Source organism: Akebia trifoliata, chromosome 12 (assembly GCF_017979445.1).
Source record: "Akebia trifoliata isolate Shusen 1 chromosome 12, ASM1797944v1, whole genome shotgun sequence".
Lineage (NCBI taxonomy): Eukaryota > Viridiplantae > Streptophyta > Magnoliopsida > Ranunculales > Lardizabalaceae > Akebia > Akebia trifoliata.
Genome location: NC_141386.1, coordinates 1,086,661 through 1,103,259, shown reverse-complemented (window position 1 = coordinate 1,103,259; position 16,599 = coordinate 1,086,661). Strand labels below are relative to the sequence as shown.

Here is a 16,599-nt window from a genome sequence, read left to right as displayed (position 1 = left end):
GAGGTGAAATCTTATTCCTAAAAAGATGTTACTTTTAAAAAGAAAAAAAAATCAGAAAATCACACAAGCACTCAAGTTATCTTTCAAATTTTCTGAAAATGAGGAATAAAAAAAAAACTTAGAACTTTATTCAAACATAAATGACATTTGACTGATTTATGAAAAGTCGTTATGTTCACTTTACATACTTTGATTTTGATTTTAATATTTTTGTAAAATGTTAGAATTTTGTGAGTATATTCTTTCACTGCAAACCCTCACGAGTCAAACTCGTCCACTAGGGGTAACCTAGCGGTTTAAGGGCTTACTGCATAAGCTAAATGCAGTCGGGAACCTCACGAAAGAGGAGTTGTTTAAATTTAAGTTTTGCTCAGGACTAGCAAAATTGAGGTTTGGGGGTGTGATAAAGTCCCAATAATATCATTTTGGGATCGTAATTTCACCGAGATTACCATCGTATAAATACTAGTTCCCTTAAAATAATAATAAATTTTATTAAATCTCAAATTAATGTGGCTAACAATAGTTTGTTACTAATTTCAGGTGAAAAGGGCACATTCGGAAACCAACAAAAAAATAACAATTATTGTTACAACATACGAGCAAAAAGGAAGCATCCAGCAAAATCTTGAGGATTTTGGGTGCCACGTCACCGCGCCGCGGTCATTTCGAGGAATTTTTCCTCGAGATTTTTACAGAAGCTTCGGTGGTTATAACTGATTGGGCCATTCGAATCGAATTATCCGCCAAATCACCCCGATTATCCGAATACGAACATTATAAATTTGAGGGTTGATTTCAAATAAGGGGTCCCCTCTTGGGTCCCTCTTAGGCTCTTCTCTTCTATAATTTTCTTTAATTTCTTCTTTTAATTCTCTGTAATTTTTCCTTTGGGTGAGCTTTTGAGAGGAGTGAGAACATCAAGAGTAATCCATTAGCTTTATTGTAACTCTTTTGAGAGATCATCAAGGAAGGAATCAAGTTGCAACACTATTCTACCTTATCCTCTCCATCTATCATCTTCTTGCTTTTATTATTGTTGCAATATGATCCTTGCGATGATCGGCTAGATCCTCTTTAGAGAGATCAAGGATGCCGAAGTAATGTCATCCTACCAATGTTGTTTGATTCTTTATTTCTAGTTTACATGTTAATTCTGAAAATCCTCTTAGGATAAGATTAGCAAACTTATACATTCAAATCAAGCTTAGATGATTGTTACTTAGATAAGCTCAAGAACAATCATGTTATGTGAAGAATTGAAGTATAAGTCAGCTATACTTGTTTGAAGTTGGGATTCTCATGAATACTCTTCGGTTACCATCAATGTTTAATTCAATTTATCTTCCGATCCACGAGCAATGACTTGCTATGTGGATTGAGTTATAATTAGAATAAGTCAGCATTTTGGATGACTTGTAATGGTAGACTTGAGCTCTCTAAGCCCTTTCTCACTAGTTTTAATTTCTCTTTTCTATTGTTAATTTTCATTTTCTAATTTGCAACAAATCTGTTTTGTCTTTAAAAAAAATTTGTTTTCTAATTCTATTTTGGCTTCTAACCGAATGAATCTTTGAATCTAAACTGTCCCTGTGGAACGAATTCGACTTGTCCAAAGTCTTAGTTCACATCTTAATCTCTGCATTTATTTAGCAAGATTTACAATCGATCAGATTTCTTTAGGAGTAGTAGAGGCCTCAGGCAAATGAATCATCTATCCTCATTCTTGTTTATTATTGTGGAAGAAGCACTTGGAAAAATGATGGATAGAGGGGTGGCAAATGGCTATCTGTCGAGGTTTGACGTAGGACAAGGCACTATTTCTATTTCACACCTTCAATTTGCAAATGATATAATAGTCTTCTTAGATGACTCTATTGATCAAACAAGGAGAGTAGGAGGTTTATTATATTGTTTTGAAGCGGTGTTAGGCATCTCAGTAAACACGAGGAAAAATAAGATATTCCCGGTAGGCAGGGTTAGATGCGTCACTCTTCATGCGGCGTCGTTGGGATGGAAAGTGGGTAGTCTACCTTCCTCTTATATAGGGATTCCATTGGGAGCTCCATATAGGAGGGTGGCGATATGGGATCCGATAGTAGAATGAGTAGAAAAGAAACTAGCGGTGTGGCAAGCTAATTATCTTTCCAAGGGAGGTAAACTGACTTTGATTAAAAGCGTATTGTCTAATATCCCAATCTATTTCCTCTCTTTGCCCCGAAGTGTGGAAACAAGGCTAGATAAGTTATTTCGTAATTTTTTATGGCATGACAGAAATGTGAGTAGGAAGCACTATTTAGTGAATTAGAAACAAGTGTGTTCAGCCAAGAAGTAAGGCGGCCTCAGTATTAGGAGACTCGGGGAGATGAACATGGCTTTGAAAGGAAAATGGCTTTGGAAGTTTGGGACAGATGTGAATAATTTGTGGAGAAAGTTGTAGAAAGCAAATACGGATCGAGTCAAATAGGGTGGGAAAGCGGACCAGCTAGGCAGCCCCATGGTTGCGGGATGTGGAAAGGCATTATGAAGGACTCCCCTTTATTCAAAATGAGAACAAAATTCAAAGTGAGCCTAGGCAACCAGATAAGATTTTGGAAAGATATTTGGTATGGCAACCGGTCCCTTATGGAAGTATTTCTACATTTGTATTTCATATCCTAAAAAAAATGGTGTCCAATCAAATCAATCCGACGTCCTATGGGTGGAGAATGGGCATGGGATTTTGGGTTTATGAGAGAACTCGATGAATTGGAACTTGAAGAAGTTGGTAAATTAGTTGATGGCACTTCACGTATCATTTTACATACGAGTAGAAAATATGTGAGTATGGATGGCTAGTAAAGATGGAAAATTCTCGGTTCGCTCATTCTATCATTCTTTGTGCCATAATGGAGATGTTTCCTTTCTTCACGTCTCAATTTGGGGGTCGAAAGTGCCAAGTAAAGTTGTTTTCTTCACATGGACGACGTTTTTAGGAAGGATTCAAACAATGGACTTTTTGATGCGGCGTGGGATGTGTGGGGCAAGTTGTTGTGTGCTTTGTATGGATAATGGAGAATCATCGGACCATCTACTTCTTCATTGTAAATTTGCGCATGGTGTTTGGGCTCACTTCTTTAAGCTATTTGGATTACTAACTTGTTTACCGAAAACAGTAAATGACATCTTCACGTGTTGGTCGTCAATTTGTTTCTCATTTGGTGGAGCGATGAGGTTGTTGTGGAGCATTACACCATTCGCAATTTGTTGAGGAGTGTGAATTGAGAAAAATAGGCATATTTTTTAGGGGAAACAGGAAGATTGTACGACAACAATTATGTCCATCTTGAGTCTTATCTTTTGTTGGTCCAAAGTCTATAAGGAGTTTAGGGGGATTTTCTTTGAAGATTTTATCTTCAATTGGGATGGGATTCGATGTATTTCTAATAAGTAGCGTCATATCTGTAAGGTTTTGCTAAGTTGGTCACCTCGACTAGCCTAGTGTTGTTATTAATGAAATGCTATATATATATAAATATATGCCTGACTAGCCCTCAAAATGATTTGAAGTTATTTTTCACGAACAATAACCTAACTACTTTTGAACGCAGCATAATACTTCCCCCAACGTACGATCAAATTATAATTTACCAAAACACACTTCTCACCTTTTGTTTCTAGTTTTTTCCAATCACAATAACTAGCATCATTACCAAATATGCCTAATGCGATCAAATGAGATTCCAAATTTCAGAAATCGATGCCACATGATTATAAATGACAAGATTTTAAGAACTCTGAACAAAGAAAATTGATCGATTGTAGATCTTGCAATAGAGATGCAGAGATAGAGATTTGAACTAAGACTTTAGGCAAGTCGAATTCGTTCCACAGGGACAGTTTGGATTCAAAAATTCAATCGGATAAAAGTCCAAAACAGAATTGGAAAACAGATTTTTCTTAAAAACAAAACAGATTTGTTGCACAAATGAAATGGAAATTAACTTGCAATTTGAAATAAAAACAGAAAGTAGAGATTGAAGATATAAGAAATGAGGTTTAGAGAAATCAAATCAGCTTTTGCAAACTATCCATAATGCAGATCAATTCCAAGAATAATTCAATCCATGTAGCAAGTCATTGCTCATGGATCGGAAGGTGGAGCGGTTTAATTATCAAAGGTAACCAAGAGACATTCATGAAAATTCAGATTTAATTGAGATTGCCTAGCTTATATTCAGATTCTTCACAGAGCATAGCCGTTCTTGAACTTATCTAAGTAATGGCTATCAAAGTTTGAATCAGAAATATAAGTAGATCATCTAATCAAAGTAGAATTTCTAGAATAGTAAACATGTAAGTAAAATAAGGAATTAAAACTATATTAGAGGGATAAACTTACTTCGGCATCCTTGATCTCTCTAAAGAGGATCTAGCCGATCATCGCAAGGATCATATTGCAACAATAATAAAAGTAAGAAGATGATAGATGGAGAAGAGAATGTAGAATAGTGTTGCAACTTAATTCCTTCCTTGATGATTTCCCAAAATAGTTACAATTAAGCTAATGGATTACTCTTGATGTTCTCACTCCTCTCAAAAGCTCACCAAAAGGAAAAATTAAAGAGAATTAAAAGAAGAAACTAAAGAAAATTATAGAAGAAAAGAGCCTAAGAGGGACCCAAGAGGGGACCCCTTCTTTGAAATCAACCCTCAAATTTATAATGTTTGTATTCGGGTAATTGGGGTGATTTGACGGATAATTCGATTCGAATGGCCCAATCAGTTACAACCACCGAAGCTTATGTAAAAATCTCGAGGATAAATTCCTCGAAATGACCGCGGCGCGGTCTTGGCTAGCCGCGGCGCGGTGACGTGGCGCCCAAATCGATCGAGATTTTTCTGGAAACTTCCTTTCGGCCCGCGTATTGTAACCGTAATTGTTTCGCGATTTGATAACTTCCACGTGCGCTTTATTTATCTACAATTAACAATAAAATCTCATTAGCTCTATTAATTTGGATAAATAATTTAATTTTATAATTATTTAAAGGAACTAGCATTTATAATGTGATAGAATCCGAGAAATTACGGTCCCAAAGTCAAGTTATTGGGACCTTATCAAAAATGGAAAAAAAAAAATTAATTTTCACATTTGAATTTTACTTTTAAATTTTGGAGTTTGGTAGTCATCCATTTTCAACACCTTTGATTAAGGTTAAAAATGATTCTTTTTTGAATTTTGATAAGGTCCCAATAATTCGATTTTGGAACCGTAAATACACGAAGATTATCAACGTTTAAATGTTAGTTCTTGTAAATAATTACAAAATTAAATTGTTTCTCCAATTAATGAAGCTAATGAGATATTATTGTTAAAATACAAATAAATAAAGCGCACGTGGAAGTTACCAAACAACGTAACAAAGTCAGTTACAATGTGCGAGCAAAAAGAAGAAACTTCGTTGAAGATGAGCAACAAAAGCTGCCACGTCACTGCTCTGCGGTGGCTCCCTAGTGCTCCGCGGTGATCTAAAGCCATCTTACCTCGATATTTTCACAAGATGTTCTAGATACTTCGGTCATTGTAACTGATTGGTTCTTTCGAATCAAATTATCCGAAAAGTTGACCCAATAACCCAATTACGAATGTTATAAATTAAATGGTTGATTTCAAAGAAGAGATCCCTCTTGGGTCCTTCTTGACCCTCTTCTTCTCCCTAATTTCTCTGCATTTTCCTTGATTTTTCTTTTAGAGAGAGTTTTTGTGATAGTAAGAGGATCAATTGTTTCTTTAGTTCTTTTTATAATTCTTTGGAGAACCATTTAAAGAAGGAATCAAAAGTACAGCTTCATCTTACATCATCTTCTTCATCTATCATCTTCTTCCTTTTGTTATTGTTGAAATTATGAACCTTGCAATGAGTGGCTAAATCCTCCTTAGAGAGATCAAGGATGTCGGAGCAAGTTTATCCCTCTAATGTAGTTTTAATTCCTTATTTTGCTTACATGTTAATTATTCTGAGAATTCTCCTATGATTAGATAATCTAACTTATATTTCTGATTCAACTTTGATAGTCATTACTTAAATAAGTTCAAGAACGACTATGCTCTATGAAGAATCTAAATATAAGTTAGGCAATCTCAATCAAATCAGGATTTTCATGAATAAGTTTTGAGTTATCTTTGATGATTAAACTGCTCTACCTTCCGATTCATGAGCAATGACTTGCTACATGAATTGAGTTATTTCTAAAATTAATTTGCACCATGGATGGTTTGCAAATGCTAAATTGACTTCTCTAAGTCCCTTTCTTATATCTACAATCTTTACTTTCTGTTTTTATTTCATTTACAAATTAATTTCTATTTCTATTATGCTACAAATCTGTTTTGTTTTCAATCAATCTATTTTACAACTCTATTTTGATTTTTAATCTGAATGAATATTTGAATCTTCATTGTCCCTGTGGAACAAATTCGACTTACCCAAATTCATGTTTTAATCTCTATCTCTGCAATCGATAACAAGTTTTTACAACGATCAAAATTTTTTTTCTTTGAGATCTGAGTTTTACCATGAAATCTAGAAGATTGTAGTGTTGGATTGCCAATTTGATAATCCATGCAGGCCCAATGACCCTTAGTAAGATTTGAAATCTTATTAAGTTAATCATGCTAGCTTGATTCGTAAACTAAGGTTTGTTCAGCAACCAACTTGATAAAGTAAGAGAGTTTTTGTAATAAAATTACAATAGATAGGTTTGTCAGGTAAATCTCTCTATATAATAATTGAAAAGAAATCGAGACTTTGTTCCGTATGCTTCGAGTAATGATCCAAAGTTATATATGATAATATTTAAATCAATTGTTTAGAAATCATGGTAGGTGAAATTTTTTTTAACAGGAGGCCAGATAAGCCTCCCCTAGAAAATCTTGAAGAACTTGGCCAGACCATTGGTTTGCTAACCATCTTTAATAAGGGAAAATTATTTAAAGGAATCTAGAAGGGGTTTCTTTCTAAGTAGTCCCCAAGTGTTACGTCTTAACTTGATAGTCCATTTTGTAAACTTTTTTATTTTTTCAAGTACTTGGATTTACCAACAACGATTGCATTCATTTCTTTCATATTTTTTTTATTGTGAATGATAAATGGAAAAGATATACTTTAAATTTTGAACATTTAGATTTTTTTTTTTTTTAATTTAGTTCGAAGATCCATAACAAAAAATGAAGAACAAAGTTCAAATTTCAAAATTTTCATAGAATGTCTAGCTAAACAATTTTTATTACTGAGCTCACCATTATTATTATTTTTTTGTTGAGTTCAACTTTTTTATTGTTGAGCTTACAATATTTTATTGTCAAGTTCAACACTTTTTTATTGTTAAATTTGACAATTTAAAAAAAAAATGTCAAACTCAACAATAAAAATTGGTGAGCTTGATAATAAAAAGTAAAAGTGATCCCGATTTTTTTTTTTTTCATTTTATCGATCACGATACTAAATAGATCTTCTTGAAACACCTAAAATGCATATATTGTAATTGTGAAATGGACAATCGAATTAAAAGTTACAATGAAATCTTTAAATAAAAAAAAATTAAAATCTCAACTTTGTTATTCATTTTTTTGTTATAAATCGTTGAAATATATTTAAAATTAGAAGTATATCTTGCTCCATTCATCATTCACGGTAAAAAATTGTCGAAATTGATCTCAATCCCTATGAGAAAACCTAAGTATGTGACAAGATGAGAAAATGAGAATTTGAGTATTTAAATGCATTACAATGTTGGATGAGGTTGAGGGGCCAATACGAAAAGAAAATTTACTAATTGGACTATCAAGATACAGCCCAAAACTTAGGGATTTTTCCTTTTAAAAATTGATTTAGACATATGTCTCCTTGTTTTCATGAATATTTGAGATAGGTCGCTACATTTTCAAACTAATTAACATATCCTCCTTGCATCCATCTTTAGAGTAGTTTGAGTATGTGAAGTGGGGGACCAAAAAATCATTACTCTTAAAAGAATGAATCTTGATAAAAAGACTCCCATGTGACATACTCAATCGCCTCTCTTCATGTGACATGTGTGAGAACAGTAGATTTGTACTTCTTACGATACACAACTGCACTTTTGCGTGGAGTCGATTGAATATGACACGTGGGAAGCCATATTTTCATTACTCGAAAAAAAAAAATTTCCAGAGGGATAGTCTCTAAACACAACAAAGTATTGGGCCTCAGCTTCGCTCTTGTAACTCAAAAGAAAAAACAATTATTGTACAAACACACTGGTTTGGTGTGTGATATACGCTCCTCCACTGGAGATTCTGTTGCTGAAACAAACACTACGCCTCAGCCCTTTCTCACAGTTTTCCTTACCAACACACACACACACTCTCTATCTCTCTCTCCTTTGTTTGCATCTTGAAGAGAGGATCAGCAATGAAGCTCTCGGTTACCCTCATTAGAAAAATTGGTGATTTTGGGCGTCAGACCGGTAACATTGCCAATTACAAGGCAAATATTAAATATCTTCAAATAAAGGTTGAACATTTGTTAAGGATGGCAAGTGATGTAAAACGATTGGTAGAAGTAGCTCAGCGAAATGGAGATTCGATCAAGGAAGCAGTTCAATTGTGGCTACGCAACGTGGAGAACATTATAAATGAGGTGATGGAAATGATTGGTAATGCCGAAAGGATCAATGATGGCGGATTCAAAGGGTGGTGTTGCGCTCGTAGTCATCATCATCATCATCATCATCTAGATAAAGAAGCAGATAAGTTTACTTTCATGGTTGATGATATCCTAATTGAAGGGATGAAATTCAGAGAACCAAGTAATATATCAAATCCTTCACTTCGTTCCAGCATTCAATCCATGCACACTGGACATTTTCAGGAGTTGGGATCAAGAAAATTTGTAGTGAAGCAAGTCATCGAGGCATTAAAGGATGACAACAATATCAAAGTAGTAGGGGTATATGGGATGGCAGGGGTAGGCAAGACCACCTTGATGAAACAAGTAGAGTTACTAGTGCAAAGAGAACATCTTTTTGACGAGGTTTTAATGGCGACCATGTCGCCCTTCTCTGATTTAAGAAAGATTCAAGGCGCAATTGCAGAGAGATTTGGGATGAAACTTGAAGAGGAGAGCATACTGGCGAGAGCAGAACAGTTATGGTTGAGATTGACAAAGGCAAGGCGGGTCCTTATAATCTTGGACGATCTATGGGAGAGCCTGGATTTAGCTGATGTGGGAATCCCTTATGGAGATAGCCACAGGGGTTGCAAAGTTGTGATCACAACGAGAAGACAAGATGTATGTTATCACATGGAAGCACAACCAGTGATTGAAGTTGATGTACTATCGAAACAAGATTCCATGAATTTGTTTCGACAGGTTGTGGGTGATACCATGGAGTCTCATGCCTTGCATGAATCGGCTATTGAAGTTGTTAATGAATGTGGAGGTTTGCCCTTAGCAATTGTTACAATTGGAAAGGCATTGCGAAATAAGGACCAATTCGTATGGGAGGATGCAGCTCGACAGCTGAGACAGTCTATGTTCCATGATATGCAGAATGTCACCTCCTCTATTAGGTTGAGCTGCGATTACTTGGTAAGGGAAGAAATCAAAGCATGCTTCTTATTTTGTTGTCTTTTCCCTAGAGACTTCAAATTTACAAAGGATGAATTGTTCTTGTATGTGATTGGAGTCGAGCTGTTTCGAGATGTCCCCACTTTGGGGGAGGCGAGGAATAGATTGCACAGAATGCTTGACATCCTTGTATCTTCATCTTTGTTGTTAAAAGAAGACGAGGATGGGAAAGTAATGATGCATCAAGTTGTTCGGGGTGCAGGCATATCAATGGCACATGAAGAAAGCAACGAGTTTATCATAAAAGCCGGCTTGGGATTGAGACAGTGGCCAGATGCGGAAAATTTGAGGAGATGCATGCATATCTCATTGATCAAAAATGAAATCAGTGAGTTTCCTCATCAACCTGAATGCACACAACTACTGACCTTATCTTTGTCACGGAATTATTCTTTTGAGAGACTGCCTGATAGTTTCTTTGAAAGAATGACATCCCTTGTGACTCTAGATCTAAAACGGACTGCTATCTCATTACTACCACCATCACTCTCGTGCCTCGTGAACCTTCAAGTTCTTCTTCTAGATCATACTTCATTAAGTGATGTATCTCCAGTTGGAAAACTGAAGAAACTTGAAATACTCTCTTTAAGTGACAATAAGATAGAGCGATTGCCTGAAGAAATAGGGGCATTGACCAATCTAAAGTTGTTAGATTTGTCAAAAAACTATTTTCTGAAAACTATCCCACTGAACATGTTCTCGAGTTTGTCTCACTTAGAAGAATTGTACATGATGGGAAGCTTTGATGGGTGGGAGATCGATGGAATGGGAGATGAAAGTAAGGCTAGATTAACTGAGTTGGCATCCTTGAAATGGTTGACTATTCTAGAGATCGACGTAAGTGATGCCAAATGTTTGTCCAAAGAGATTTCCATAAATTTGAGAAACTTAACGCAGTTTCGTATCTGCGGGACTGGAAGCGGATGGAAACCTAACTTTTTGAGGGCTATGAGCCTTAATATCACATCAAATCCACTTTCAAATTGGGTTAAGGTGTTGTTGACTAGAACAGAAGAGCTCCATCTTTATAGTTGCAAGGGCCTCAAGAATATTGTCCAACTTGATAGAGGAAGATTCCATAACTTGAAGTTTCTTCGCATAGAGCAATGTCTTGAAATAAGATATCTTATGACTGCGATGGAAGAGATTCTAGAAGCTGCATTTAGTAGCTTGGAGACGTTAGACATTTGGAGTATGAGTAATTTGGAGGCGATTTATCATGGAACACTTCCAAATGGGTTCCTTGAGAAACTAAAGCTCCTATCTCTACGTGAGTGCCAAAAAATAATAATTGTTTTACCTTCTGAGTTATTGGCAAGGATGCAGAATCTGGAAAAATTGGAGATAGAGACGTGTGATGAGTTGAGAGAGGTGTTTGACTTAGAGGATCTTCAGGAAGGGCATGCTTCAATCCCCAGATTAAAAGAGTTATATTTGCGTGATCTACCAAAACTGACTACCGTATGGAAGGGAATGCAGAAAACAATACAATTAGAGGAGGACGAAGAGGATGAAATTATGGTAGATAAGGTCCATGAGATTACAGCTACTTCATGCACCAGACTAAGGTGGTCGAAATCTTACAATGTTTCTAGTTATTTTCCTTCACTTCCAATCTTCCCAAATCTAGAAGTGCTAGAAATCTCGAGTTGTCATTCACTAAACCACCTCTTCCCAATGAACCTAGTTCAAGGTTTGATGCAACTACAAGTACTTAAAGTAAATTTTTGCGAGGAGATGGAGGTGATAATTTTAGGTGGGGAAGGTGAAGAATGTGAGGACAAGATGGTACTCCCCCAATTGAAAACTCTAGAACTTGTCTATCTCCCAAAGCTCTTCAATGTCCACCAAAGGGGTTTACTTTTTGATTGGCCTTCTTTGGAAGAACTATGCGTGGAGGAGTGTCCAAATTTGAGAAGGCTCCCTTTAGGCCTCTGGAGTGCGCCCAATCTAAGAAAGATTGAAGGAGATAATGCTGAATCATTTAATTGGGAAGACCCAAGTGTTAAGGCACGCCTACAACCCCTCTTCACGCAGGTAATTCTTATTCATTAACCCTTTTATTTGGCCTTTTAAGTTTCATAAAAACTAAATTTACCTTTTTTTTTTCTTCTTATATAAACCTGAAATTAATATTTCTCTCCTTTCCCATTTCTTGTTAACAGATACCTTCGCCATAGCTGTCCCCCTTGTCCTCATGTTTGTCATTGCAGTCACCCATGTCCTTCCACTTACTATCCCCATCGTTCTCGCAAAAATGAGAGATCTTTGTTACAACCATTTGAACCAAGAAGGCTTTTCAGGTTTGAATTCATCTTTTTCTTTTGAAATGTTGTGGAGATTTTAATTTTTTATTTTGAATTCATCAATATACGATTAAAAATGAACTCTCTCATATAAAGATACATTTCTCAAATGAATTTTTCAATTTTTGCCAAATGTCTCTCCTTTTCTCATGATCCTGCTGATATTGGTTTAACCCTTTTCATCCAATGGTTTCTATCCTTAGTATTTGAAAGTTTTCTTTCCTTATCTTTTTTTTTTAATGTTGAATCCCAAAGAATGCTTTATATATATGGGGAGTAGGATAATTCTCTGCCAGGTTAAAACAATCAAGAAATCACCCCACCTTTAGTGTGGGATATTTGACATTTTATTTTGTTTATAAATTTTCGTAAGGGTATACATGCATGTTCTCGAAAAAATAATGTAGAATTGGTGAGATTTGTGAATAAATCGCAATAGCAAAGATAACATAACCACACAAAACACAAGGATTTACGTGGTTCGGCAGTATGCCTACATCCACAGAACAGAACAAGAACAATCACTATTTTCTCTCTAAAGTTTTACAATCTTAGATATCGCTATTTATGTAACGGAAAGTTACCAAAACAAGTAAAACTTCCCAAAACAGAAACCACCAAAAATAGAAAACTACTTAAGAAAATATTACACAATTACCCTTTACAGTGGGACCCCTATAGCTCTGTGTAGCGCAACAGAATACAAGACATTTACACAATAAAATTTTCATAATGTTTTTTATTTCCTCAACCCTTATCCCCCCCCCCCCCCCCCACCCACCCACCACCCACCCACCCACGCACACACACGTTTTTTTGTTTTTGTCAGGGTACTTGGTACTTGTTTGCTGTGATGAAAATGTTTCAAGGTTCAAATAAAGCTGGTTGGGTTTGTGTGTGTTTTTTTTCAGGCTCTCCAATTACAATGGTTCTGATGATATTGGCCAAAGTCCACCACTGATATTCTTGTTTTTTATTTGAAACCTTTGATTTGGTTTTCAACCAAATTATGACTTTGATTATATCATTAGAATGACTTATGGTATAGATGATGTTATTGGTGGAAACCATAGTCATCGAATTGTGTGACTTATTGAAAAATTTGCATTTAAATCGTGATTTTTTCCTTCACTGATTCAATCAAAAAAAATTTAGTAAGTCTCGACTTTTACTAACTTTGTGATTAAATCACGAACATCATGATTCAATCATGAACTTTGCTATTAAATCAACAAAAATAAAAGATTATTTTGATACGCAAGTAAAAGAAGATGGTCTTGATGAACATAATGATGACCATGTTATCGATTTAGTGTTGGATAATGAGGATGACATGGATTATTATAGACTTGTGACTACTTGTTGTAAATGCCAATAAGATATCAATATGGAGTTTGGTGACTTATTAATGTAGTTAAACAGGGGATTTGATTAGATAATAAAAGAGCACCACCTGGAAGGAACAATTACACAGCCCTAAGCCTAGCTCTAGCTAAATTATTTTTCCGATTTTTCCAAATTTTCCCTTGCCAACTTATTCTCGATCCCCTACTTGGTGACTATGGTGGAAACCGCTTGTGTTCGGTCCAACTCTGCAGTATATAGTAGGATGGTATTGGAAGTGTAAGACGGACTGGTTGGAATTTGTTTGTGAAATTTAATTTTTGCAGTAAAAGTTTAAATTTTTTTATTTCAATTAACAAACTTTTCTACGTCCATGTAGGTAAGGAAGAGTGGAAGCAGGAGACATTATGTGATCTCTATGGGACTTTGGCCATCACTTAGAGCGTCATCTTACATAAAGGTAGTCATCTTCATAAACACTCATAATGCATGAATTCAGATCTGGGTCCTTTCTAGCTCTCAAGTAGTATCCCTAGTCATGGGTTCAAGTCTATCTTATTTATAGGTTGGACTCAATGAAGGAGGTAATAAACTCAGTTGAAACCTCTCCCCCATGTTGTCCTTTATTTATGACACTTAATGCCCATGATGTTTTGATGATAAAGAAGGTCCACTCCTAATGATTCACTTGACCTACATGAGGATTGGCCTTAAATATGTAACCGACCTGACTCAGCAACAACTTGATTTTTGAGTTAAGTTGGTCAAGTGATGTAGTTAGGGTTCCTTCTGGCACCAGTTATACTTTGTGATACTTGGGTTGCTTGACATAAGAGTATCTCTCTAGTTTTAATGGGGATTTATCTCATATTGATAGTTGTACCACCTAGTGAAATACGTTTGGATAAGGGGTTAGCCAAGGAGCCGAACCACCTTAGTGAGTATGTATGGATGATGGGTCGGTCAAAGAGGTCAAACCACCTAGTGATCCCATATGGATGAGGGGTTGGCCTAGGAGGCCAAACCTCCTAGTGAAGCAAGCATGCATAAGGGATCGGCCTAGGAGGCTGAATCACCCAGTAGAGAAGCAAGTATGGATGAGTGGTCGGCCTTGGAGGTCGAACCATCTAGTAAGCATGTATGGGTGAGGGGTTGGCCTAAAAGACCGAACCACCTAGTGAAGCAAATTCAGTTGAGGGGTCAGCCTATGAGGCCGAACCTCCAAGTGAAGCAAATTCGGCTGAGAGGTTGGCCTAGGAGGCCGAACCATCTAATAAAGCACATTCGGTTGAGGGGTCAACCATGGAGGCCAAACCTCCTAGTGAAGCAAATTCGGTAAAAGGGTCGACCATCGAGGCTGAACCTCCTAGATAAGCACGTTTGGATGAAGGTTCAGCCAAGGGGCCGAACCTCTAGTGGGCCCGACTGAGCGTGCGCTTGATCCAATCCATTTTGATTCGGGTTGATTTGGGTTGAACTGAGTCATAATGCCTTGATTTAGTAACTTTACTAATCTCAAGGAAAATGGTTTTTTTTAGTTCCTACAATGCCCCCTCTTATAGATCTTTTATGAGTTCTAGGATTCTAAGAATCTTCTATATTTGGATTAGTGAAGAATATGTTAGGAGATCTCTTTACTCTCTTTTTTTCTTTGGTAGACTCCTTACCACATGATTATACTTACTGATCGTTTGGCAGCTATGATGGAGAAGTTGCTATACTTCATCTTCAAAAATTCCATTCTAAGCAATCTTGGATGTCCTCGAACCACTTTCATCAAGTTGTTGTCCGAGAGTTGAAGAACAAGAAGATTTACAATGCTTCTCTTATGGGATACTATCTTGTCCTAAAGCAGAGAAATAGGAAGAGGCAAAGAGGAGCTACAAGAGTTTGTGCAAGCAACTTGAGGAGCAAGTGCACAAGGCTTGTGATGAGGAGAGGGTTCGAGCTCTATCTGAACTTGGACTGGATAAGGATAGGAACACCGTGGTTTCCCAAAGAGCTGAGAAAAAGGGAAAGGAGGTAGAGAAGACTTTAGCGGCTTCTTCTGCTCTTGTTGTTGATGACACTGATCCAGATCGCAGGATTACTATTGCTACTAACCTCGAAACTTTTGCTACTAATGACTCTTCTTGACCTCTTTTTAGGGTATGTCTTGTTTTGCTTTGAGTACTATGTTACTCTGACTCTTTGAGCTATTAACTCTCTAATAAACTATGTTTTTATTCTTAATGTTTTACATTGTGTACTCTCTTTTTGAGGAATGCTTGCATAGTTAAGGCTTCTTCTTGGAACTTGAGCTCTATATAGTATGTACCTTATTTGGAGATCATGGGCTCTTTTGTTTGTGAAACGTGGGTTCCCTTCTTCTTGGCAAAGTGAGGGCCATTTGATTGAGAAGCAAGGACTTTTTGGAGAGCGAGGGCTTCTTTCTTGTTGGCAAAGTAAAGGCTGTTCTGAGGATGAAGGCCCTTTGATTGAGAAATAAGCGTTTCTTAGAAAGCGATTGAGGGTTATTTAAGGAGAAGCGAGAGCTTCTTGGAGAGCACAGGCTCTTTGAGAAGAAATAGTAGCTTCTTGGAGAGCAAGGGTTCTTTAAGGAGAAGTGAGAGCTTCTTTGAGAGCGAAGATTTTTGTTTTTATAGTCACAGTGACTTGGGCCCATGTCGACTTTGGAGCTATAGCTCTTCAAGTTTATATTTGTGGTGACTTGGCATCACGTCGACTTTAGAGTTGTGGCTCTTTGATTGAGAAGCGATGACTTCTTTAAGATTGATGGATCTCTCTTTGAGAAGTGAGGACTGCATCATGAGCTAGGGCTCGTAGTATTATAGATTTGTCCCCATGTTGACTTTTCAAGTTGGTTCTATCAGTAGCACTTCTGTCAAATAGATTCTGCTGATTGCTAAGTATGCTTAAAAGTTTTTAAGGATTTGACTGTTTTACTATAAACAATTTTTTTGGTAATAAGTTATACAGGGATAATTGTAATCAGGGGTGGACCCAGAGAACTTCAATTGTCGGGCTGAATTAATATTGCAAAAATGAAATTAAAAAATTATAAATAATAAGAAGATTAAAGAAAAATCAATTTTCAAAAGTTATAAGGAGATTTAGAAGAAAATAAATTTTAAAATTAGGAAAAAATGCTTCAATAGCTTCTTGCAACTCAAACTCTTTGGAGTGGAGAATGAGTGCAAATCTTAACAATTAGTCTCATGCCATTTTGATCAAAATAACCCTTTATTTTTAACACCCCCACCGTCAAAAATAAATAAATAAAATAATAATAATAA

At 36.3% G+C, this 16,599-nt stretch overlaps 2 protein-coding genes across 2 annotated transcripts in view; both read left to right on the top strand.

Annotated features, from left to right (window-relative positions):
* Window positions 1–16,599, top strand: part of LOC147388481 (putative disease resistance protein At4g27220) — a 51,143-nt gene that overhangs the window by 22,507 nt on the left and 12,037 nt on the right. The gene's annotated exons all lie outside the window — the stretch shown is intronic.
* LOC147388484 (putative disease resistance protein At4g27220) lies at window positions 8,376–15,491 on the top strand. The gene is made up of 4 exons (XM_086417577.1): window positions 8,376–11,690; window positions 11,819–11,956; window positions 13,683–13,763; window positions 15,002–15,491. Exons 1-2 carry the CDS (start codon window positions 8,436–8,438, stop codon window positions 11,831–11,833), a joined length of 3,270 nt encoding a protein of 1,089 aa, XP_086273703.1. The 5' UTR covers window positions 8,376–8,435; the 3' UTR covers window positions 11,834–11,956; window positions 13,683–13,763; window positions 15,002–15,491.